This window comes from Tauraco erythrolophus, chromosome 10 (genome assembly GCF_009769465.1).
Source record: "Tauraco erythrolophus isolate bTauEry1 chromosome 10, bTauEry1.pri, whole genome shotgun sequence".
Classification (NCBI taxonomy): Eukaryota; Metazoa; Chordata; class Aves; order Musophagiformes; family Musophagidae; genus Tauraco; species Tauraco erythrolophus.
Genome location: NC_141474.1, coordinates 19338142 through 19365012, shown reverse-complemented (window position 1 = coordinate 19365012; position 26871 = coordinate 19338142). Strand labels below are relative to the sequence as shown.

Sequence of the window (26871 nt, the reverse complement as noted above, 5' to 3'; positions counted from 1 at the left end):
AACTACTGAGAAATAAAATAACTGAAATCAAAGTGATCAGACTTTCAACAATGACAACAACTAAGGAATTTTCTCCCTCCTCTCTGGTGTGAATAAGTGAAGAGCAGTGTCACTGCTCCCAGGAGCAGCAGGCAGCAAGTCACCACGCTTAGCCCACAGCAAAGAACAGACAAAGAATGGTCCCAGGTACCTCAGATACCTAATACTCTTTTTCACTAGTTTTGGGCAAAGTTTCAGAATTGCTTAGGTAGAGAGACATAGGTTACAAATTCAAAGACAAAAAGGAAAACGTGGTATTATCTCAGGGCCTGAGAGGAAACAGTCTCAGTTGGGTTCTGTGTCTCATTTTCGGGAACAGAACTATGAAGCCTCTCTCATTAATAAAGCATTTTCACTTGGCTGTATTTACTACTAACATATGCTACTGAAATATTTCTTCTCACAGCACACTTCCCTTATGCTAACTTTACATCCTGGCCAGAATATCAGCAGCAAAAGAGGAAGAAAATAAAGAATTGGTCTAATTTTCAAGATACTCAAGAAACTGAGAACGGTTCCTTCTGCATAAATGCCGTAACCTTAGAAAAATTTTAATGCAAAATGACAAAGGGGAGCAATGTTCAAAGCGACTTACCTTAGGGCCAGGCTTCCCTGACATTCCAGGCTTGCCAGAGTGGCCAGGAATACCTTCTGGTCCAGGGTAGCCGACTGCTCCTTTCTGCCCTGCTGGCCCTGGTTTTCCCTTGAAACAAATTGAAATCAAACACAGCACTGTCAGCTCTTGTCATCTTCACCATCACAGATCTAGATTTCAGTCACAGTATTTCCTAAACCCTACATAATAACAGACCCAGTGACGGAATACTCATAGATGGGTCTCTGAGATAGGATGGTTGGTTTAAAACACTATTGGCTTAACCTTAGACTTGCGGTGTTGTGGGCTCTGAGCAACTTCAGCTGAAACTATGGGGCTGACCTCTTTGCATGCCAGACCTGGAAGACGACTGAGAGTGTTGATTCTTAAATTGAAGCAAGGAAATCTGATAGAGTCATCTCTTTATCCCTGTAAAAAAACCAACCGTATACCTTTTCAGCCCTCATTTTACTAGATACTCTGTATTAAACATATGTAAATTATTCAAATTTTTACATATAAAAAACACATACAAACTTCTAATTAGACAAGTTTGTGCTAACTGTTGCTATACTTGCACAAAAAAGCCTCATGTCACATCCACCAAAGGAACAATGATTTTTTTCTTTACAATCATTTTGCTTTAGACTGACATATGCTATCTTAACGGACTTGGAGTTCTGCAATTATCTCTGTATGAATGTAATTTTCAGAAATGTAAAATATGCTAACTACAACATACCTCATTTGAAAATGTATGGTTAACAACAGTCATATAGAATATAAGAAGTATGCTATCTTAATCTTATTTCTAACTTCTGGTTGCTGAATTATCTTGCACTTGGAATGTGCTTTAAGACTTCCTCAAGTTCCAGTTCTACTGTCTTCTCCTCTTTCCTGTCCTGTAGTCTTGCCTTTTCCCTTTTTCCTTTGTCTGCCAAACGATATGCTCTCTGCAGTCCTGCAGAGGAAAGAGCCGAGTATTTACAAGAGACAAAGAGTCTCCTTGCCTTCAAAAGGCTCTTTTTGCACTCTGCCCAGCAAATACAAGCTCTGTGAAGCAGCTGCATTTCTCTGGTTATTGACAATGTTTTGATGTAAGGTAGTAAAAGTTATTTACAATATGTGCTTGTGTGGTATTATTTATTAGCCTTGATGCACTTCGTTCTTGGTTATGTTTACAAAACACCTACTGCTTCCTGCTCTTTCTTCTCCCTCAGGGAGAAAGGGATGCAAGTTAGCTTCTCTACAGTAACTCAAGAAAGAGCATTAACAATTTCAGCTCAGGGCAAGCAAGAGAAAGAAGTAAACCTCAAGGGATCTGCCAGCCGTATTGTCATGGTTTGATGTGGAGGGGGTGGGGGTTCTGGTGGCAAGAGAGGGGTTTTGCTCCCTGTGACCTCCCTGGTTTTGGAACCGGGTTAGGCTTAGTTCTGGCCACCAGATCAGACTGCCATCCCCCTCGGGGTTGAGCCAACAGGGTGCCTCTGCGAATTGCCCTATTTAAGTCGGGACCAAGGAACCGGAAAAGGTGCTTTGCCCAGGAGCAAGGAGAGAAGGGAGGAGGGCGCTGCCCCTGCTCCGTGGCTCCCGGCCGGGCGGCTGCCTGCGTCGGGCCGGCGCCGCCCACGGAGAATGGCGGCGGCAGAGCCAGCTGGGGAACTCGGGGGTACCCCACTCCCAGGGTGCCCACTGGGCTGAGTTCACCTGGAGAGGACTGAGATCTGACATAAACAGCTGCCTCAACAGCAGGTCAGTGAGGATGGAGCGGAAGGAGGTGTGCTGGAGCCGAGTTTCCCCAGCAGCTGGTGGTGAGATGGCAGGCGGCCCCCCTGCAACCAGGACGGCCTGGGTGGAGTAGAGACCCACTCGCAGCCCGTGGAGAGAAGATGCCTGAGCCTGAGGATGGTCGTGTTGGGATGCACGACAAGGCAGAGAGGCATCTGGAGTCTGCGTGACGACCCACGCCGGAGCGAGTGGCAACAACTCCCTAAGTATCCGAGACTGTGGTAAAGCCCACACTGGAGCAATCTGTGGGGAAGGATTGTTTCCAGTGGGCTGGACTCACGCTGGAGAAGTTTGTGGATTTTTCCTCGTGGGTAGGGGTCCACTGGAGCAGGGGAAAAGGGTGTACGGACTCCTCCTCCTTTAAGAAAGAAGCAGCAGTAACAGCACGGAATGAACTGACCTGAACTCCCCCAGTCCCTGCCCCCTGTGCTGCTGGGGGGAAGAGGTAGAGCCGGGAAGAAAAGGAAAGGGGGGGGGTAAGGTGTCGGTTTTAAGATCTGGTTTTGTTTCTTTCTGTCCTCTCGAGTAACTGATTTTGTTTCCCTTTGTCCTTCTAAGTAACCATTAATAAACAGTTTTGCTTTAAGAAAGCCCAGTCTGTTTTGCCCAGGACCATGGTTGGTGGGTGCTCCCTCTGTTCTTGTCTCAACCCTCAGTCCCTTTATTTTTTTTCCTCCTCTCTACTTTACTGGAGAAGAAGAGACTGTGTGAGTTTTAGTTGCTGGATCAGCCTAAAACCACGACACGTATCCATCATGGACATATGGATCCAGGCTTCTGTAGGCTGCAGCTGTTCAAAGAACTGACGGGAGCCAGGAGTGAACAGTAGTACAGTTCTGTGCAATAAAATCTGATAACTTGCACATGGACCACAAGCCACATGCAAAAATGATCTAATCAAGTAACTTTACAAGTGGGAAGGATCTTGTTATGTTACCTGTACTTCACTTCCATGTGCTGAGTAACTGATTATAATTCAGTGTAATTCAACATAGTTTCAAAAATGATACTTACTTTCACAGAGGTTCCTTTACACTTCCTGGATAATAAGAAGGTTCTTTAGAGTGAGTGTAAGACTTTGTGGTACCACCGATATGACTCAATTTTGGTTTTATTAGTTATTACTTTCTTTGTTTTATAACCTGCATAGACTGTAGAATTTTGTTACTTACAGGAATTCCAGGTTTGCCTGCCTGACCCGTTGCTCCTTTCTTCCCTGCGGGACCCTAGAAGTTACAAATACTTGTGAACTGACAAATGTCTTAAACTCAATCCTCTAAGAAGAGCTGAGAATTGTTCCCCTCTAGTACATATGTTCACATTGCCTGGTTTTAGGACCAGATTATTTCCATTTCAGAGACAGCAGAAAGTTTTTCAAGTAGAAGTGAACACATTTTTGGTAGAACTATACATATTTTTCCCTTTCACAATTGGCAAAGTGTAGTTTTCAGAACTTTTTCAATACTAAACACTAATAGGCACAAAAAGTTTTTCACTATGAATCTGGCAATTTCTCCTCTATCAGCCACAGCTCTGTAATAAAGTATGCTTTTACAGCACTTCCTGTGCCTTTTAAAAAGGGAAGTCCTGAAAAGTAGGCAATGTAGATGCACTGAGTATATGTGGAAGAGAATGCTAGAAAACATTAGGGTTACATATGGGAATATTCTTTTTATCTAAGATGTACACAAAAGATAAAATTTACTTAAAACCAGACTTTTTTTTTTGTCTTGACTGATCTAGGAATTTGTTGTCTTTGAAAACTGAGTGATACTCGTAGCAGATAACATTCTCACAAGTGGTTTCATGACACAGGACGCCAAGCACCAAGGAAGAGAAGCTCAGAATGGGTCAAAAGCATCTCTGAGAATTTTGTTTATAGAATATTTTTCACAGAATATAAAGATTTATGGCATGAATTTTATCCTACCTCTAAAAGACAAAACCACTTGGACAGTAGGGACAAGAATAATGCTTATTAGCATCAAATAGAAAAAAGCTTCCAAGACTTTCTGGATTAATTATTTTTAACACTGTTCTTAAAGCAAAAGTGATGCTAAACTACTATGCTGCAACATTAAATAACATACAATAAACTGAAAAAGCTAAGGTCACTGTAAGTATAAATGCTTTATAATTACTGTAAATACGATAAAATCAGCAAAATTTTGTTGTATTCCTTAATTTAATATCTTTTGGTTAAGAAAGGCATAAGAAAAGTCCACCAAGCAGAACAGGAATGTGTACATTCAAAGAACTTTATACTGTTTTTATTAAAATTTCTGAATGCATATAAAGTAAACCCAGATGATTCAGCACTGCAGTTTATGAGATTGGCTTTGTAAGGCTTGCTAGAGCAGCACCAGTCATGCCACTGGAGTTAAGACTGTATGAAGGTTTTCACTGTTAACATCTTTGCATAAACCTTTAGGCTCTTATGGGTTGTTCCAGGCTGGATATTAGTTCCATATTTGCCAATGGCAGTTTTAATCTGAGGGGCATTTGCAACACAAAGAAAACATTTTTCAAGAGCAAGACAGAGGAATGACTGATTTTACTCTGTGCTGTGAGTAGTTTGTCAAATGCAATATATCTGAGCTCATGGTTACAGTACATGCTGACAATATCTCCACATCATGTTTTCTTTCTCTTGCTCCCCATTCCTAATCTACTACAGATTCTTGTATTTACCTAGAAAATTTTGAAACTCTAACAGAGTTGTGCCGTGGAACTTCTCAGATAAAAGATCTCATTTAAGTTGCAATGGCGATTGATATTGTAAGAAATCTTTTAGCCCAAATCTTTTGAAATCTCAAAAGCCAATGAAAGTCATCCCATGGGAGAATATAAAATACTTTTGGCAATTTTCAGAACACTACCAAGATGAACTATTATTTCTAAAGGAAAAGATGTAGTCTTTGATCTTTTTCATGACTTGCTCTGTCGTTATTCCTCTACTATTCTGTAGCAAATTCCATATTTCCAGGTGTCTCTGAAAATTCGGTGCAGTGCAGTGCACTACCAGGAGGCTTCATTTACAGATCAGAGGAGTAAAATGCTGGGTGTCTTCCAGAGCTAGTTTGCCATAAGGAACTCAATTTAAAGGCATAATTGAATATCACTCAAATGTTTCCAAAAGAGCCTCTCACAATGCTTTATATCACTCTAAAGTAAAACTACTTATCTATTAAATAATGCATATTTACTATCTGGGATCATTATGCAATTTTCATTCTGTATTTTTATTATCCCTGCAGGTATGAAAAGTAAACCCAAACACTGAGCTTTAGCCTTATATACAGTTTTCCAAGGATAGTCAGTGAACAGTAAAAACATACAAATTCCAATTAAGTGCAGTTTTGCTTTACTTTTTTCTACTTACTTCTGAACCTCTTTCTCCTTTTGGTCCTTGCTCTCCCAATTCACCTGGCTCTCCCTTTGGAAAGAACATATATTAAATAAATAAAAAAATAATCATTTGAATGCAGATGAAAATGCATTTTCAACACCCAATAAAGAAATCTCACTTTTTTGAAACACTTACTGGAGGCCCCTGTTGTCCAATAGGTCCTCTAAGCCCTGGAAGACCTATATGACCCTGGGAAGCAGAAAATACAACATATTGCAATACAAGTAACTCAGGATGTCATGCTCAGTGAGCTATAGATTTCCTTGTAAAGTCCATCTTAGGAGGTTCTGGATGGCCTCAGCTTCACTGATGTGACCTAGATAAAAGTATGCTCATCTCTCCTGAGATCAGACCTTATGGAGCTTTTCTTCTTTAAATTCTCCACTCCAAACTGAAAGTGGGAATTACATACTGTTTAAACATTTCTGCACTTCTGTGACCACAGATCATATTCAGTTCATTGATTTATCACTATGTCTATCTGTAGTATCCGTGTAACTTAAACAGGATATTCTGCGTCAGGGACTCCTTTTGTATTTCAGCAAACTGCATCAGTGATTAGCATGAGTTGCCATCCAGTTTGTATTTGCTGAAAGACTGAATGCAATTCATAAGTAATTACTAGGATTAGATTTACAAAGAAATAGTGCTTAAAGTTCAGAGAGAAATCTGAATTCATTCAGTATTACAGAATCACAGATTTGTTTAGGTTGAAAGGGATCTCTTGAGATCAGCTAGTGCAACCCCCCTTCTCAGGCAGAGTCAGGTAGAAAAGGTTGTCCAGGACCACGGCTAGTCAGGTTTTGAGCATTTCCAAGGATGGGGACTCCACAGCTTCTCTAGGCAGCCTGTTCTGGTGCTCAGTCATCCTCACAGTAAAAAAGTGTTTTCTTGTGTTCAAAAGGAGTTTCATGTGGTTCAGTTTGTGTGCCCTTTGCCTCTTGTCCTGTCACTGACACTACTGAGATGAGTCTTCATTCCCTCCCATCAGATATTTATACACATTAAGGTCACCCAAGCCTTCTTTTCTCCAGCACAAGTGCCAGCTCTCATCTTCTCCTCATATGAAAGGTACTCCAACACGTTCTAAGAGCCCATCAGTGCAGTAAGGCACCAGCAAGCTCTTCTCTGCACACTTCTAAGAGAAGACACTTCCGCTATGTTACTCTGCATGTATGCACAGCATGCCATATCCAAGCAAAAACAAAAAAGACAAGAGGCATTACCTTGTAGCCTTCATCACCAGGTTCTCCTCTATCTCCACGTTCACCACTAGGACCCTGGAGAGAAAACCGAAGGGTAAAATATAACAGCTGAATTGAAACAATGCTGTAGTGAAGTATAAAAAGAAGGCTGGGATTTCTTTCAAATTGGTCTAACCAACCAGATGGAACCAAGGATTACAAATATTAAAATGAGCTTGTCTAAAGGAATAAACATGATTTTTTTCCTAAACAAAATACATGGCAGTCAGACAGTAGATATTACCTAAAATATTTTGTAACCAAAGACCAGAAGCTAAAAGATACATCTTACATGGGCATAAATAAAACAGGAGTTGACCTCAGTAGAACTTCTCTAGGTTTATACCCATATATATATGGTATCTGAATTAAAAATCTCCACAAATAAATGAAGAGACTTTGTTTTCAAGATATGCGAGGAAAGCTCTCTTATGGTTTCCGTAAGAAAACACATGAAAAACGGAGTTCTTTTCTGAAATTACTTGTACTCAGAATCTGCTTTAATTTTGAAGTTTGTCCTAATAACATGGCAATTTCAGTCCCTCAGTATGCCTCACACGTATGAGAACTGCACAGGAACAGAGGGAATGGCATGATTTTTATGAGTCATGTGGTTCTTCCTGCTGCATTCAGATATCTCGCTGGCCCTACTTTAGGGAAAGGCCTTTACTCCAGTCCCACAAGAACTGGGATTTTCCCCCAGAATTTTAACTCTCATTGTAACAAATGGATCAAATCTCAGTCAAAGGAAAAATGATGGGATAGAGAATCATGCCCATAGAAGGTAAGAATGGCCAAGGCTTTCCAAAAGACATGCAGTCAATTGTTAGATGAAATAATAAGGAACTGCCTTTTTCCCACCTAGGTCTTAAGGAACATAACGAAGAAGCGGCCAGGCATCACTAACTGCAATGTATCTTTACAATTCAGAAATGAATAGATTAGCCACTTCTAGCACATATCCACCAACAGATACTATTATGCAACTGTTTGTATACTCCACTGTTTCGGCAGTCTCATGGCATATTTCCTAGAGGGAACCCCACAAGGTGGAAAGGCCTTGCTTGCAGTGTTCGAGCAGTTAGAATTACAGAGCCAGTTCAGCTGCAACAGAATTGGCCGGAGTTTCTTCTCTCATGCATTTCCATACTTAAGAACCTAGTCCAGACTCTGTCTTCAGTTACATCAAGGTCTTACAGTCCTGTCTTTTGAGAAGGTGAGGTATAAATATTAAGGTTAATCTGAGGAGAAGCAGACTGTACAAGTATTACTTCTGGCACAATCAGTTTCCAGGAAACACTTTTAATAAGATTTTAAGATGGTGCTTTTTTTTTGGTATATGTTTTTAATAGCTGCAGAGATACTTCACATACAAATTTAGTAAAAAAAAATTGTTACAAAATGCCAGTCTCTCTGAATCAGTTAAATTAGCTTTGTAGTGATAATGAAATAAGCCAAAACATATTTCTGGTTAGTAAAGCAATTAGGTATAATTTGGGATAAACACAAAGGGTAAAATTCTGTTCCAAAATGTGCTGGGCTAAAAACAGACTAATGGCATTAGCGTAATTAAACACAGGGCACATACTCTTAAGCAGGAAAGATCACATGACTGCATTTTTCAGAGAGGGATTACAGATGAAACAACCATCAGTCTACATTTTTGTACAAGGGGGTACTGACTCCTGAGACAGTGATGTAAAGTTCCAGAAAGAGCCTGTATTCTCTTGTCTTGAGAGGCACTAATATAATTTTTTTTTTGAGAAAGAAAGACCTACTGGTTCACCTATGGGCCCAGGTGGTCCAAAAACTGTATTGTCTTCTCCCGGGTAACCCTAAAACAAAGATAAGTATTACAAATATTAACTTGGAAATACAACCTCATCTACAATGCACACATGTTCAAATGCTAATAAACACCCGGAAAGCATACTGTATAGATGCTAGAAGTGAATATGACGCTTATGGTTTTAACACAGTGAAGATGGTAACTATTTTAACATGAACCTAAATGTCCTAAAGACATTTAAAAATAAAAAACTTAAGTATTTGCTCTATTCTCAAAGGCAACTATAAAAAAAAAAAAGTATTTGAAGAATGTCCATGTAATCGTTTCTTCATTTAATGAAAAAAGGATAAACAGGATATCTGACAAGAGGAAAAAAAAAAAATTTCTTCCACTGTTTTGAGAAACATACTTAAAATAGACAAACGAATGTACAGAAGACTCCAATGATCAGGCTGAACTCTGTTCAATTTTAAATACGAAACAACTTCCATCCAAACTAATAAACAAAAACTTATCAATTCCAGGTGATATTTACCAATATTTAATACAGAGGCTCACATTTTAAATATGATAAAAGGTTTCAAAAGTACAACAAAGTGCTTTTTCAGAAGCGACCATGCAAGCTAGACCCCTAGCTCCCAACAATTAAATTTTCAGTTATTGTTTCTGAAAATGATATCAGAACATATTTATGACATCACTGCTGACTGCCTATTAGCAATGTTAATTCCAAAACTGGCCCTAATGTAAGAATGCATTTCTCTTTTAGGTGCAACTCCAAACTAATCTTCACGAAGGGAATCCCTGTACCTGCTTGGGGCTACAGACTTCAGTCAGCACACAAATCTGTTTGCGGGATTTGAAGCTTAAAAGAACAGTGAATTTGAGACTAAAATAGCAGCACTGAGGCAACATCCTGCCTCTAACTTTTATATTAAGCACAGACCTTTGTCCACCTTACTTGGACTTTCTGCAAAATCCGTGGGTGTACTCACAGGCTTAAAGCTAAGTAAATACTTAGCTGGTTCCACACTGATTATTTCTATCAGCAGCGCTCAGTAAGAGTGGTGATATCTGATAAAATAGAATATGTTTCTTACAGCGGGTACCTTATGTTTTACAACTTGAAACATTTCAACTGTATAATTTGGCTCTGCCTCTGGATGATCCATTTCCCCAGTTTTGCAGTTCTTTTCGTATTCTCTCACAACACTAACAAATATTGCAAATGGTGGCTTTTGCTGCATGCTGTGGAAAACAGTGAGCATGTGGTAACACATTTCCACCCTTTATAATGACTCAAACTATAAGACAGAATAATCCACCTTCATACCTTTTCTCCTTTGGGTCCTGGGGGCCCTGGGGACCCTGGAGGACCCTGATGACCCTAAAGCAAACGAAATAAAAATTAGTTCCAAAACAAATAATTAGAGAAATAATTAATTCCAAACTTTCTTTTAGATGTTTGTTACTATTATTTTTTTGCTGCTTCCTAATAATGCTAAATAGTGATGTGACACAAAATAAATGGGCCCAAGCAGAAAATGTATTGTGTGCAGGAAAAGCTCTGTGCATAGCAGGAAATCAAAAGTTCTGGTAGGGCTTGTTGCAGGTGGTTAGGGCCACTGATGGAAGTTTCTGTTCAGAAAAAAAGACATGGCACTCTGATCTGTAAGAGCAGAACTCAATCCATCTATGATGATGATCATAATAATTTTTCAGTGAAAGTCACAGTCTCTTTATGTCCTTCAACTAAACTCATTCAATCAGTGTTTCTGTTACTGAAAGGGACACTGTCTGCCCAGACAGTAAGCAGAAGTGGTAGTAGTATTTGCTGAACTCCCTTTACAATGAACAGTTATAGTAGTTTTATAGGAACTTTATTGACAAAGAGTGGAATGCATTGGACAGACAAGGGCTTCAAATCTGTGGGGAAAACCAAATGCTAGAGAACTCACAAAAAAACCCAGTCATCATTGCTTAAGGCTAACATTTCAGAGCAGGCAATCAAATGTCACACAAATATATGTGAGCATCTGACACTCCTGAAGATATTTGTGTATTCTAGATACAGATCTCCCTGATATTTGAAATGATTTAGAGTATCACAGACTTACCTTAGGGATGTGTGTGTACATAAATTCAGTAAAAAACTCACCCCATAACCTGGAATTCCTGACTCTCCTTCAGGTCCCATTGCTCCTAGAAGTCCCTGTTAAATGCAATAACCAATGATAGAAAAATGAGGTCTCTTGTAAGATGTTACAACAATGTATACTTTCAAAGTTATCACTTTGAAAATTCTTCAGATATTGAAATTTGAGAACCACAGACAATTTTCTTATTAGTTCCAACTTCATTTGGTAAAGAATACTGGGCTTTTCCCTGTTCTGTGGAAACAATAGTCAACATTTTCAGTCCTAACCTTATAATCCCTGTGCATATTTAAGATCAAAAGGATCTGAGCTTTCAGAGGTGCAGAGAAACTCTGTTTATAAATGCTAAGCATGACAAGAGAAGCTAGGAGTGGTCCTCACCTTAGGAAGTTGAGTTCCAGTCCTTCTCTTGAAAATATTGGCCATAAGATAGTTACTTTACCTCTGTACTTCGTGAGTTCAGGGGCACGGTGCTGCATTCACAGGACTGGGCCCTGAAGCAGTGATTTGTGCATGTTGCCTTACTAGTGTGGAGGTTGCACGTGCCTGCGCATCTATCAGTGCGGAGCAAGTTTGGAGAGCTTTTGTTGAGAGGAGCTCATAAAATTAAGAGAAATACACTTAGTTCAGTTAACTTTGGATCAGGTTCCCATTCAATAGGAGTAGCAGTCCTCATCTGAAACGCTTTCTTTCAGCCATGGCTAAGGCTTATTTTATGTAATAGTAAACCCCATGATTTCTCTTCTTGGAACTGGAGAGGTTTAAGAAACAGCCACAGCAGTGAGGTTATATGTGGACTGTGGGGCATGAGTATTTCATGGCATGCCCTGCCATCCTGCTTCTCTGACTGTCAGATCAGGAATCTGAACAGAGCATGAGATGACTCCCTCCAGGTCCATGGTCCAGGTTTCTGTCTGGAAGGGCGCACAGGTCTCATTCTGATGCTGAAAGACCAGGGCATGCATCAGGATGCACAGGCTGGGAAGGACACTGTCTGCATTTCCAGTTACCACAAAAAATACTTATATGTGCTACAGCTGTGACTTGCCTCTTCCTGTGGAGAGACATGATTCTGCTACACCAGAAATACGTGAGCTCTTAAATATACGTTTTGTACGAACCAAGGGACCTCGAGTTCCTCTTGCACCTTTGGGACCAATTTCTCCAGGCTGGCCAGAGTCACCAGCAGGTCCAAGTTCTCCAGGAGGGCCAATCTGCCCCTTTTCCCCCTGTTGGTGTTATTGTATTAAAAATAAAAAGAGACCGATACTAAGTTTCAAAATGCAGTTTATGATTAACCAAAGTATATAACAACATTACTTAACAGGAGTATTACTTTAACAAATGTCATTTACTGTAGTTCTCAGAATGTCTGAATCCAGAACTCCGCAGTGAAAAAAAAAAACTCTGCTAAAGCCTTTCTATTTTTTTTTGTTTTAGCCAAAGCTTGACATTTTTTGATAGCAGCAAAAACTGTTCTGAGTTGCAAAATCACATCCTGATACAAATTTAAATTTCCTGAGTTTCTGAATGTTATTGACTGCAGAATGCTGACAATTCTAATTGCTATGGCTAGCAAGAAAAAAAATTGACTTGGAGAGTGACATAAAACAGGGACAGACTTGGTTCAATGGAATTATTTTGTAATGTAAATTCGAGGTTCAGATAAAAGGAAATGAACTGGGGAAGATGAAAAATACTACCTTCTTTCCTAAACGGCCCCTCTGACCTGGGTTTCCTGGTGTTCCTTCAGGACCCTGTACATTTATTAGGGAGAGAAAAAGAAATGACTGAGACAGGCCCCGGAAATATGTTTAAACCGTGCGCCAAATTGGATAACTGAGCAGGCTTTTGTAATGCAGAGATGCAGGAGGAAAAATCTCATTAACTGTGGTTATGACCAAGTTAGCGGGACTGTTTCAAGTTACAGCTGAAATAAAAGTAGGCAAGCATCAGGGATCACTTATCAAACTAATGAAAACACACTGAAAATAGGGGGAAAAATCCAATTAATCTTGTCCACAGAGAAAATATTACTTTAGGAATAAAATCGCATCAAGATAAACACTTGATTTAGAGAAATACAATACACAGTCAGAGGAAAACTAAGAAAACCTTGGGGCTGTCAAGTGCCAAGAACAGGGCCCTCACACAACATATTGCAGAGCAGAGAGCTGACTCAGTAAGTGCTGGTGCCTACCATGCCTGCCTCTTGGTGACTGTGTAATTGGGTGTGCTGCCAGCAGATGAAGGGTGCTACAGAGTGACAGCCCTGCCGCCCTCCTTGTCACTTCAAAAAACTGATCATCCCAAAGGGCTGGCTGTGTCCATTGCACATGGGTTTCAATTTACCCAAAAGCTCTGAGAGGTAGAGGAGGTAATTCAGCTTCAGTTTTGAATAAAGAGAGATATATTTGAGATTTTTTGAGTCATTGTGGTAGTAAGTCAGGGTAAACATAGTTTAAACTGATTTGTGAAGCTCATTTGTTGCTTTTTAAACTTTTGTTTAAGGAAAATGCAATATTACTCACACCCCCAATAAAACTGTGAGACAACTGATTATAAAAAACTGGTTTCCATGTTTAGACCAGGATATTGTGATCTGTCTGCAGCCCTAGGAGGTCAAACCAAAACGGTGATGTGAACACTCCCAGAGGCTGGGGAGGATGACTGAGGAGGGAATGTGTGGAACAGAAACGTGAAAAATTCCTCACTAACCACATCCTCCCAAAACAAATTGCCAGACCCGCCTGTTTCACTGAGGCACGGAAGCAGTGCTGATGTTTACTGCATACAAGTATAATTACACACAATGTAGATATGCCAGGACTGAGCTGTTTTATGATAATTTTAATGTATGAAACTTTCTAGCTTCTCCAGAATAGCCAGCTCAAAGCTCCTTCACTAGGAGAGTAGCTCACTGTGAAGAATCCAGGACTAAAGAGAGCCAATTTTAACACTGCTGCTTAGAGGACAGAGGGGACAGTACTCGCAGCCATTGACAGCTGGCCCTCCAACTAATGTTTACTCAGACTCTATCATCACATAAGAGCTACAGAGAAGGCAGCCGGAGGACTGAGAATGAGAACATGATGATTTTTAGGAAGGGAATCTGATGTCTGATTTGAGGCTACATACTTGCTTTGGAAACTGTGCACCAAAATATTAGTTCACATTAAGAAGCTGCATAAAAATTCAGCAAAATAGATTTTATAGATGGGTTTTAACTACTAGGAGTGATGCCAGAACAAATAAGCGAACTGATCTAACGATGTTGTCTATGGTTCCCAATGCTCGTTTACTATTTGACCTGTGTACGCTTGCTGCCATTTCTCTTCATCTGCAATATCTGTTTCAGTTGTCTATGTCAATTGGTGCTGTCATGATATGTTTATTTAATTCCTTTCAGGGAGCACCAAAATGAAGCGAATTAAAGAACAAACGTCTTTTAAGAACAAAATTAAATAATGAAATTCTTTCTTCTCTCTCCTTACTTTTTATAGCATATGCCTCATTACAGGGTGATTGACAAGGTAAGAAGAGAAGGTCCGCCACAGACATGACATCACACCACAGCACAGAATTATCATCCAAAGTACTGCTGCCTGGCACAGTAGACCCTCATTTCTGGAAGTCAGCTGCAGCGCAGGATGAACAGCATCCACAACGCTGTCTTTAGAACACCTTGGCAATAGCGTAGAAAGCCCGTTGTCAGGAAAGGCAGGCCATTTTCTGATGACAACTGATCAGGAATCAACAGCAGGAATAATTTGGATTACCTGATATCCAACATGTGATATTGGTTTTAAGCCACTTTTCACCTGCCTTGTATGCCTTACCAGACAAGGTACTATAATCCACACCAACACTTTAAGAAATCCTGTGCTGTTGGTGTCTGTGTTGCAATAATTTTGTAACTAAAGAAACCTCAATGTTCAGGATATCACTTTTTGTAGAAATTTTATTTTTAGACCTTCCTTTTGTTGTTAAGGTTTATTAAAAGGAATAACGGCTAAGCATCTATGTGGTATGAACACTGCACAAAATCTTAAACCGGAACCAAATCTTGTGTGCTCTAAGGTCTAACGCTTCATCATTTACAAGCTGCTCAAAGTGGCAGTTCTTTCCCCGAAGGAGCTTTTAATCTAAACTAAAAACCAGATAGTCCTAGGACAGTAAACAAAGCCATGAGTAGGGAAAGTGAAACAAAACAATAAAATATCCTATAGCACAATTTATCGTAGTATATGCATCTTGCCTATTTCTTTGGGTGTTTTTAAAGTTTAAAAAATGATCTAATACCTTGAGATTGCTCACAGTCTCCAAATAAAAGTAAGGACAAAGGCTAATGGCAGAAGGTTGTCTGGAGAGGAGAGATCTGAAGTGAGAGGCTCCAGGTTGTGTGATGTATGTGTCTGGATGACAAGTGGTGAGAAATCACTATCTGCTAAAAGGTCTCAGATTTAAGGTAGGAAAAACACTTGTCTCCTCTCTCTACCAATGCTGAAAAGTTTAACCACAGAGAAAAGGGAGGCAAGCTAATTTAAAGATAGTCGCCTCTAATTGCAATAGAAAATAAAAAATAAAAGAAGCAAGCAAAATTAGAAAGAAAATAATTACAAAAAGCAAATGCACCACAAGTCCACTTAAACCTGAAAACACTTACAGGAATGCCTATTACTCCAGGTTCACCCGGGGGTCCAGCAATTCCTGGTAACCCTATCTCTCCTTTTTCACCATCTTCTCCAAGAAGTCCCTGGTCTCCAGGGTCTCCCTAAAACAGAGAGAAAAACAAAAAAGCTTAGTCAAGCTGCTGCTACAGAACTACTTATTCTTGAGAAAAGTGAACTCTGCATCTTGAAGTCTGACAAAAAGCAGACTAAAATTGATGAGAATCTTACTAGTCAAATTCAGATCAGGCTCCATGTTAGGGTAAAGCCCTTTCTATCTCATTCATACACCTAAAGCCAGATCTTGCTTCATCCATTATCAACAACCTAAGGGCATCATCTGTGACATCCCCTGTCCTGCCATCTGTCACAGTCCCTGGCACAGCATTGATCCAATGCAGGGAGCAGGGCAGCCTTGGCTCGCTCTCTCCAGCATGATAGCCACCACGGAAATAACTGTACTCAGTTCTCTGGCTTGCATTTCTCTGTCAAGCCATTCAACTTTCCAGTCCTTGTAGGATAGGTAAGTGCCTAAAAGGCACAGGAAAGCCTATAATATACAGGGCTTCCTATGTTAAAACTAAGTGCACTCATCTGGTTTCTGTTGACCTGGTGAAATAGGAGAAAACAAGAGATTTGGTTCCTTAGGCTAATATGTCTGCTATATATCAACTGTAAAAACTTAATGTACCTTTGGACCATCTTTTCCTTGAACCCCATCTTCTCCTGGAGGTCCTGGTTCACCCTTATAGAAAGGAGCAGTTGAAAACAAAGTTATTGTCTAAACTTCCTGACATAGAAGTATTGCCTTGGAAAAACTCAGACAACGAGCTTTATACATGCTTATTATCTTTTGGACAACTTTTATGTTGCTATTACAGTTTATTTGTCTTCATTTTTCACTGATGTACAGAGTCACAGACCTGTGAATCTCAAACACAGGAAAACATAAAAAATGAACATTAGAAAAATAAGGCAATAGTATGTCCATATAACACTGAAGATTTGGACAGTGACATTGAGATTGTTTAGTTTCAGAGTATATAACATGTAATTATATTAGCCTCAAAAATATACCTATTCTGTCCAGACATGTTTATGCGGGTAACTACTATATTGGCATCTTTAGTGACTCAGTTTAGAGCCATGAAAAACTCATCATTTACCAACAGTATCGGCACTGTGGCATTTTAGAATGTTTGCCTTTCTCAGGTAAAGACTCTGGCAACTTGCAACTTTTGATGTAGATAGTAAAAAAGCAAATATGAGCTGACCTATACTTATAACATAGTATTTCAGACACAGTGGTATGGTTAAGTCCAGAGCATCCACTGTGGACCAGTACCAGGAATAACTCTTCTTCCAGGACAGGCAGAATTGTGAAATGCACCTTGCTGAAGATTTTAGGTAGGAGGAAAAGATGACAGCAAGAAGCTAACACAACAAGAGAGGTCAGTGGTAAGACTTAAGTCTGAAAGGGTATAGTTTATGTTCTTTTAAAAGTGCCCTGGATAAAATCTGTTTCTAGCACTTTACAAGGTTTTTTTTTCAGCCTTCAAAGGTAGGCAACTCTTTGGGTCAGATGAGGGGGGTAAGACACACAGGAAGAATAAGCAGGGGCACAAGTGCTTGCTAAAATCGAGTGCTGAATGAGCCATCCACAGCACCAGAAGCAAATCAGCTGCTTTAGATGGCGCTACAGAGAGATACTCGGCTCTTCTGAGACTATAATGTTCCCATTATCTTGTCTAGACTGGGTATCTGTACACAGCATTATTGTGTGCTGTCACCTTAACGGCTGGGCTGGACACCCTTGGATTTTCTTTCATGGTCAAACCACCGGTTCATGTGTCTCGGTGACATGAGACACTTAGAAATATTTCAATGTTATAATCAATACTCTTTTTAACTTGCTACAATATTACTTTTTTTTTTTTTTTTTTAAAGGTATCAGAAAATAGCTTCTTACTGAATTCTTCTGATAAATCAAAGTTTCTCAACCTGCATTTCTGACATATTTGTAACAAACTTTCCTTTTTGGAAGATTTGCATCCATAGCTTACCCTTAAACCTTGGTCGCCTGGTTCTCCAGCCTTCCCAGCAGGCCCTATGTCTCCCTGGAATATCACAAGAGAAATAAATCATCGGATTTTAAGAGACAATATTCCTAACAATGATGGATTTTACAGATACTGCAGTCATCATGACAATAACAATATTTCTTAATGGCTCATTTCCTTTATCACTTCCTACTTGACTAATGAATCAGATCACTCTGATTTGCTTTTATGGAAATTTGAAAATTTAAACAGTATAACAGAATAATTTCAACACTTACCTTTGCACCTGATTCTCCCTGCAGGCCTGGTTCTCCTTCAGGGCCAGGAGGTCCCTGCATGGTACAAGAGCTACTGTTACACATGGTAACCAATGACAACTTTGAAACCACCAAATAATACAGCCAAAATTGAAGCAGAAAAATGGCATGAGACTCTGGGAAACATGCATGTCTGAAAAATCAAATTAAGACAACACAGTTCTTTGTTCTTACTCAAGCCCAACAGAAGAAAAGAAAGGAGGATATAGGATGAGCTCAGGAAGTGTACTGTGGATCAGGAATGTATTGAAGACTCAGCAGTACCCCTAAGCCTGTACCTTTCATCATAAATTACTAGCAGGCTAAGCAATCATCTATCTTCTGTAAATCTGACTGACAAATTCATCACTGTTTAGGCTTGGAGCCAAGTAGATACAGCTTTTGGAGAACAAAGCCCTTTTTGGAGTCTTCAGCCCTTGAAGAGTTAATGGTATCAGATTGCTTCCTGTAAAGTTTACATTTAAACCTTTTTTTAACAGTCAGTCAGAAGACTGGATTTTGGATGACTGAGGAAGCGTCCTTCTTTGAATAAGCCAAATCCCTTCTGTTCTAAGTGAGCTCATCCCTCAGCTACTTCATTGCAAATGTGGCTAATACAGTCTGTCATACTTCTTTCAAAGAGATATTAAAATAAAGCAAAAAACAGAAGCAAAAGTTAGCATGAAGACTGCCTGCAGCTACTTTTCTTCATCTACCATTTGCAAGGACATATGATTAATGCTGTTACACTGTCTAACTGCAAGGAGAATGGTGCTTCTGGAAAAAAAAAAAGAAAAAAAAAAAAGTAAGTCGTTTGCTCAACTAAACATTCACCTTCTATGTGCAGATGTCATGAACGTATGCCTGAAGACAGCACTCACAACAGAAAAAGCTGCTTATTTTAGATATTTTTTTTTTGGTAACAGCTTTAGGTAAGAGAGTCTCTCCGCAGCTCATGGTATTTAAGTCAGCTGCAGTTAGTAAGAAAAATAGTTTCTAAACACATCATCCAGGCTTTTTCAGTTGTTTGAGTGTTTGTAATTACTATATAAATGATTAAAAGCTCACCTCAAAACCCATTTCTCCAATAGGGCCAGCATCCCCTGGTTGTCCTCTTGGACCCTGGCATTAAACAAAATTTTGGATGCATCATTAAATTAACATTAAATTACATGGTATAGTCTTGACTTTGTCATAACTGGCATAACTGTCATAACTGGCACACTTCTATTTCATTGTTTTTCCTCTGGATCCAACAGTGTACATAAGTACCATGATGGCATACAGTACTGAAGACCTCATTGCCCATCTTAACATACTGAAATAACAGATTACGAATAATAGCACAGATGTCTCTTCTTTTAGACCAAAAGTAAATTATTATCTAAACTAAGCTCTCCTCTTGATTAACTGAGACTTTGTTTAATTAAGATTTATTAGACTGTCTGGTTTGCTTTATGGAAAAGCCTACAGTCTCGTATGGAATTAACTGAAAACAACTACTGTGTGCTTCACTATGGATTTAGTAATGTTTATATAGTACAACCACTGAGGTGTAATGGACTAAAGGCTGGAGCCTTTTTGATGATATTAGCAACCATACTATAAGCATTTTCTTAAAAGCCCTACCGTAAGTAATAAATTTATTGCAGTAACACGTAGGGATGGTTTCCTAAAGTGGCACGCTCAAATTCTCTGCACATAGATTGTCCATCCCTGCTCACAGCGTGGGATTTGTGTGCGGGGGGATAGAGGTTGCCTGTAGCAGCTTACAGCTGATTTCATAGCCATTATGAATGTACGTCAAGACAAATCAACCCTCTGGATGTATCCAGTCTTTGAACTTTCAGAAAGCTCATATACATTTACTCCTTTGGGACCCATCTGCGTTTAAGTATAGCCTAAATTCAGAACATTCTGTTGATTTATTATCCTCATGTAAAAGAAAGATGCTGCTACCCATATTTATGATAAAAGCCTTTTAAGCAAATATTTACTCTTTTTTGTTTCACTTAGTCTTACAGACTATGCATATGGTTTTGCTCCTCCTGATGACTTGGCAGTGACAATGCGAGTATATTCCTTCCTTGTAGCAATAATGTAAACTGCATATTACTGACAGGATTTTCAGCAGATGCATATTTTAACTCTATAGCTTCATTTAAGTGTGAACAACTGAAACAGCAGTCAATTTCCATTTGAGAAATCACTGGTCCTAAACTAAGTCCATTGGTTTTCATTTGCAGCAACTCCATGGCATTCCACTAGGCAAGGGGCACAAAGCTTAAGTTTGATTCACGAGTGAAGTATTTCTTCATAACATTACCAATCCAGCAGACTTAGCTCCATAGTAATGTGTCTTTCCCCTGAGACTTTCAAGGAATTTCAGATGCCAAAATTTTATAGCGATATAAGGACTCCTTTTAACCATTAACAACAAGTACTTTTCAAAGGAGGATTTTATTGAAATGTCTGACAAGTAGGTAGACTGCAATTCAGATCAAGCCTGTTACTACAAATAGTTCTAATTGCTTACGTTTCTCTGCTCATCCACCAATTATTAGGGTTTTTCTGTGCTGTGCAGAACTAGTGACAGAGTCAGAGAAACTGCTTCAGCAGCTGGCTTCCATGTAGCGACCAGCTGACAGAAGATGAAATCAAGCTGTTTGGATGGGCAGTTAAAAAAAGAGCTACCCATTTCATTTTGTAACATCTTGCGTAATTTTCATCACTTATTTCTAGCTCAACAGACCATTTTCCATAGACATTTTATTCTTTCAGCACTTGAAAGAAAAGGTACTCTTGTCCACAGGATAAGCTTTTCTTACTTCTCACACTGCATGTGTAAATTCTACGATGATGAGCACCACAGAAATGTAGGTTGCTCAAGAGTAGACTACTTAGATTAGATAAGGCTGATAGTCATTCTATATATATGAAAATTCAGACAACCAGAAAATAGCAGGAATTTTATGTATAAGCGTTGCATTATAAAGCTCTCAGTTGTCATGACATGAAGATTAGATAAAATAAGTGAAAGAGAAGTGACAGAAATCCAATAATAACCGTTACAAAATACATTTTCTGTTGACATATTTTGCCACTCCTACACATCAGCAGCTGAAGTTAAGTAGGCAGTTGTATCTAAAAGAAAATTTACCAAAATAAAACCTGTTGTTGGCTGTTGGTATTTTTCTAGCCCCCAAAAATGTGCAGTGGCTTTTTGTAAGCATGCCAGCCTAGGGATTAGTAGAAATCATATTTAATAATATTAGAAATAATAATAATTAGTAGAAACAAGATACTTGATATCAACAGTTCACTTTTAAGATTTAAATTTACTATGTCATTTGATGTGCAAAATAACTTTTCAGAAGCAATGAAAACACAATTTTTGACAACTCTATTACATTTCTGCACTATAAAATGGCAGCCTTTTCCCAAGTTCCCCTAGGACAGCACACACTCTGTCATCGTATTTATATAATCTGATTTACACCCAAAGATGGTGATGCAATAGTATTCCCGTCATGGCTATCCCTTGCGGCACTTTGCATATATTTGCTACAGATCCTGCATGATCTTCTGTTATAATATTAACCACATTAAAGTGAGTGTGGCTTTGAAATAGTAACCATCAGAGCAAGGATCCATCCAGCAGAGAAATGACTGAGGTTTATTATAACAGCCTCTCTTTTGTCAAAAACTTAACCTGCCAAATAGATGTGGTCCCTGAGTTCCTGAATAACTGAACAACATACATTTACACAATCCATAACGCACATGTCTACCTCAATGCAGTGTAAAGCCACATATATTGCAATTCAGATTCTTTTATGACCTTTTATGTTGTGCATCCCTTACTACAGTACTTCCCATCGTGATTAACAGGTCTCCTTATGAACAAGTTACACTAAGCAAGGGAGGCAGACTCTAGCCCTGCAGTTTTGGAACAATTACTCCACAATTCCAGCTGGCAACCCTGAATCTTGGTAAAATGGAGCTTGAGTTACCAGGGGATTCAGCATAATATGTGGAAAAAAATTTTAAGAAGGCATAAGGATCAACTTACTGGCTCTCCCATTGGTCCCCTGTCTCCTGTGGTTCCGGGAAGCCCAAGCAAACCCTGAAAGATTAAAATACAATAAAAAAACAATTGGAAACAAGCTGTTTCATATTCTGTGAAAAGCCGCTTCCTCTCTTATTTCTGCTTACTCAATAACTTGCTCAGAAACATCCAAGAAATACATGCAGCCTTTTCTTCTGGTTGATGTGCATTGCCACATCACTAGCTCCCGTGGCAGGTGAAGGATCCCTGAATAAATCCTTCCTCAGTTTCTTTTCATAGGGATGGATCTTAGCTGACCCATCATTTACCTGTTCCTCATCATTCTCCTTAGACTCATTTGCTGCTTGTGTGCACGCAAACTGGGCCTAAAGTCAATGTAGTAACTGTCCTGCCCTACAAACTGTATTGATGAGTAAGGTTCACAGCCCACTTTCTACTCAATCTGGCCCAAAGCATATCTGTCTCACAGTCTCTTCTACACACTGCACCTGTAGAAGTAATAGAGCAGTATCTTGTACTTTGCAATAAATGTACTAATTCCCATCATTTCAAACTAATGAGGTTTTTCTTCATTCATTTCTGTGTATATAAGTACATCTAAAAGTCCTAGTGAATGAATAAGAAATGAAAACTCATCGTGTCAAGGGCGAGAGGCAACAAGCTACTAAATCTGAGCAGAAGAGGCAAGAGAAGTACAGTGACAACCATTATTTTGAGTGCCAATTTCAGCACAAAATCACCACCATTACTGCCGTGTTTCTGCTTTACTGCTTCCTCCCTTACTGAAAATCAAATACAATTTGGACTGACAGGTAACCTTTGTAAAAGAAAGCCTCAAATACAACATGTTAGGTTTCCATTGAAAGAAGCTCTAAAAAGAAGAATTTCCTCATATGTGTGTGATATATGTTTTACTTATTTTTCTATATTTATCCCAACATTGATAGAACACATCTACTTGAACATCTATCACAGAATTATTTTTCCATGTCACAATAACTTTCTCCCTTAAAACTACAATAAAACTAAAAATACCAAACCAACGTCTAAGACCTCCCTACTTACTACAATCACCATTTATTCTACTGCAATTTGCTATTGTATTGTATTCTGTGGACCGCCATCCATGAAAATGCTAGTCTTGTAGCAGACTAGACCATGTTCATGCTTACTCTCACTTTTGCCCCTGATTCTCTGTATGAATAAATGCAAACAGTAGTGTCAGAGTTTTCCAGCTGCCCTAGACAAATTCCCTCATATCCAAGTGTGAAGCAAAGTAGGAGAAGGAGATTCTGTGGGGAGTGTTTTGGTAGAAGTACTAGAGAATTTCATACTCACAAGAGCACCCTGATCTCCTCTTTCTCCTGGATTTCCAGCTTTACCCTGGTCAAAGACAAATATTGAAAGATAATGCTGGCTTCAGATAATTTCCAAACACAGCTCAGAAATTAGCTGTAACACTGTTGTTAATGCTTACTACAGAGATTGGCTCCAATACTTACAATGAGCCCAGGAACTCCTTTCCTTCCTGGATCTCCTCTTTCTCCCTGATAAATAACCAACAATGTGTGAATTCTATGTGCATTTGCTAGACAGCTGCATGCAGTTGCTGTCAGTTTAAATGCTGGATAACTGCAGAAAGTGCAGGTTCAGGCTTAGATAGGCTTATACCATAAGAAGGAAGTACCTGAAGAAGGCATAAATTTGCATCTATCCTCCTGGATGAAATGGAAATTTATGGCTTCTGACACAGTGGGTTGTTCTTTTGTTTGTTTGTTTTCTTTTCTTATCTATTATGGTCTATCTAAATGACTTGTATAGTACAGAGCATGCAAGCACTCACCTTAATGCCTTCTGTTCCTGGTTCTCCTAGATGACCATCTAAGCCCCTTGGCCCCTGAATATTGAAAAAGTGATTTGGAATATTAATTACACATTATTTTTGGTTATCATCAGGGAGACGCATCACAAGCTTTAGGAGAGGGGAAACATGTTTTGTTAGCACAAAAAACCAATTTCATTGTATGTTGAGTGTGAAATAAAGCTTCAAACAATAAAATAAGTTTCTAGTTTGCTGAAATATGAATTTAAGAAGAAAGATGTTTTTGAAAATATGTAAAGAAAATGTTCAGGGTCTCTGTTGGAGCCAGCTTGCCAGCTGATATTTTCTGCTCTCTTTTCCGTCCACTTTGTATGAATGCAGCAGACACATATTTAGAAGAATTTAGATGAGCACTGATTACATGGAGTGCTTACTTTTGAGCATATTGTAAGTTGTATATGCAAAAATCCAGCTTGCTTGTAAGACTCTAAGCCAGACAGATAAAGTTCTTCCATTAGTAAATCAGTTTGAGGCAAGATTAAAAGCAATTTATCATCTTGCATAGTGAACTGCTCTATTGTTACACTAAAATATCTCTTGTAAATTGACTTTTTATAACCAGTAGATGAATAAAGATAACCTGTTATACTATTGTATGACAATATAGCAAATATTTATTGTCAAAACATTCAGAAATGATTAAGATTAGAGATCTAAATCCATTAGTTTACAAGCAAATGAAAATTTTTTAAAACAGATCACAAGCAAAATGGAAAAGAATATTTTATCCATGCTGACTTAGGGTTATTTCCATAATTCTAAACAGCATGACTGTTTGGGTATGGAAAATAAACTTAAAACCAGTTAATAACAACCTAAAACCAATGACCACTTTAAAGCAAGAGCTAGATAAGCAAGACAGAGCTAGGCTCTTCACAGCAGTATGCAGTGGGAGGATGAGACACAACAGCTTTCCTGGGGGCATCGGGCTGGCATCAGAGGGAACTATTACACTGCTATGGCAGCACCTAGAGGAAAACAATCTTTATTTTCGGACTGCATTTCTGAGTTGTAGAGAATCTTACATCTTGGGTCATGGTTTATAGTGCAGGGCAAGCAATCATAACTGATTTCCAGAGCGTTGTAATACTGTTCTAATAGGTAATAACAACAGGGGCTTGTAAAATGACTTTGTTGAAAACACATCTGATTTTATTTAGGTTACTTTCCCCTCAAAAACATCTGTGACTCCCTTGTCCCTATTCGATTTTTTGGGACAAAACATAGCAAAATTCTGTGCTGACTTGGATTTACTGATGCACATCAAAACCTCTGTCACAACAGACAGTAAGCACTGATCGGCTTCACTCTGGAGCTAGAGTGAAAGAAATGTCTGACTGGTAACTCAGGAACAGTGTGTATCGAGAGTCATTTAGGTTTTCCTCCTGAAATGGAAATCTCTCAAGAAAAGGCCTTTCTTGTGAGCTGATATAGTATTACAACTCCTGGCAGAGCCTGAAATATCCCACAAGAAGCTTATCCGTCAGCATTTCAGCACTGCTGCTTCTGGCCAGCACAAGGAAACACATAGAAACCACAGGAAAAGGAAAATGAACAGGCAGGGAAGGCTGAATACTTTTGATACCTCGGTAGTTTGGGACATAGCTTTTGCAAAGCAATCCTTGGGTTAGCCTAGCCACCATTCTTGTTTTGGTCTAAGCCAGGATGATTTACAGGCATATTTTAAAGCTAGAGGAGAAAAGAGGCTACAGAACAAGGCACTCTGCGTTGCTGCATAGTTCTCCATGAGAAAGGTCTCAAACCAAAGGGAACTGAAGTCTATGGAAAAAGCTCCTGGTGACTTCAGTAAACTCGGAGACCACAACAAAAACACTAATGGTGTTTTCAAGGATGATGGAGGCCTTTATAAGAACAAGACTAGGCCTCACATTAAGGTTATGTAACTGTGTAAACCAAATTATTGAATTATTATATAGCATAATTTAAAAGAAAGCTAAATATCTTGATATAAAATTAATGTCAGGTTACTGCTGCAAAGCAGTACTTTTACTTTTTCTCTAACAGCTATCTATAAGGCATATAAAATGGGTTGTGATGAAAATTCAAGGCACACTAAACAGGTTTAGAGATCCATGATCTGATATTCATTTCAGGTGAAATGCCTCGGAAGAGTAGGAGGAGAAGGGAGAAAAGGAAACCTTGAGATGGAGTGAGGACAGGTCATTAAGCAAGGAGGGGGAGAAGGAAGAAGAAGCTCACGGAAGAGCTGCAGAGGAATCCCCTAGGGCAACATAGGGAGGAGGAAATTCAGAGTGTTAAACTGAGCAATTGCAGGATAATTTTAGTGTTTCTCAGACTTTTTAGATACATGATCTGTCATTTGGCTTTGTGCATCCTCCACAGGAGTGATCAGGGGACAGAATCTCAAAATACTCGAGGAGGAAAAAAGACATATGTTGATTGCACAGAAATTTCTTTCTAGGTTTTATCTTCTACCATTGATAATATTAACAGATAAATTCTTTGAACACTTGTGGATTCCTTTTAATCATAAAGGACGTCATAGCCCATAGTTTGAGAAATGGTCCTGACAGGAAACTGCACAGGATGTCGATCTGTGTTATGCGCATAACACACCAAAATCTTTCTGCTAGTCACATGGTTCTCCAGTGGAGTTTGCATCAACAGCCCAGTCATTAGGAAGAGAATCACAACTGATTTGATTGTTAATAATCAAATGAAAAGGCCTACCATTCAAATCACTAACCTTTCGCTATATAATTTTGAATGGAAAACAACATAATAGATGCTCAGCTTCTGGCTCTGGGCCATACCTGCCTTTAGCCTACCTCTAGCCAGCCACAGAACAGCGTGCAGGAATTCAAGGCACAGGCAATTTAACATTCTAACAAA

General features: G+C 39.1%; 1 protein-coding gene across 1 annotated transcript in view; it reads right to left on the bottom strand.

The window, feature by feature from the left end:
- Positions 1-26871, bottom strand: part of COL24A1 (collagen type XXIV alpha 1 chain) — a 149148-nt gene that overhangs the window by 17585 nt on the left and 104692 nt on the right. The window contains 16 exon segments of the mRNA XM_086617742.1: positions 635-742; positions 5805-5858; positions 5967-6020; positions 7058-7111; positions 8854-8910; positions 10198-10251; positions 11023-11076; positions 12142-12249; positions 12724-12777; positions 15687-15794; positions 16382-16435; positions 17754-17807; positions 18029-18082; positions 19115-19168; positions 22119-22172; positions 23959-24012. Of these exon segments, the coding sequence (XP_086473868.1) occupies positions 635-742; positions 5805-5858; positions 5967-6020; positions 7058-7111; positions 8854-8910; positions 10198-10251; positions 11023-11076; positions 12142-12249; positions 12724-12777; positions 15687-15794; positions 16382-16435; positions 17754-17807; positions 18029-18082; positions 19115-19168; positions 22119-22172; positions 23959-24012 (1029 nt within the window).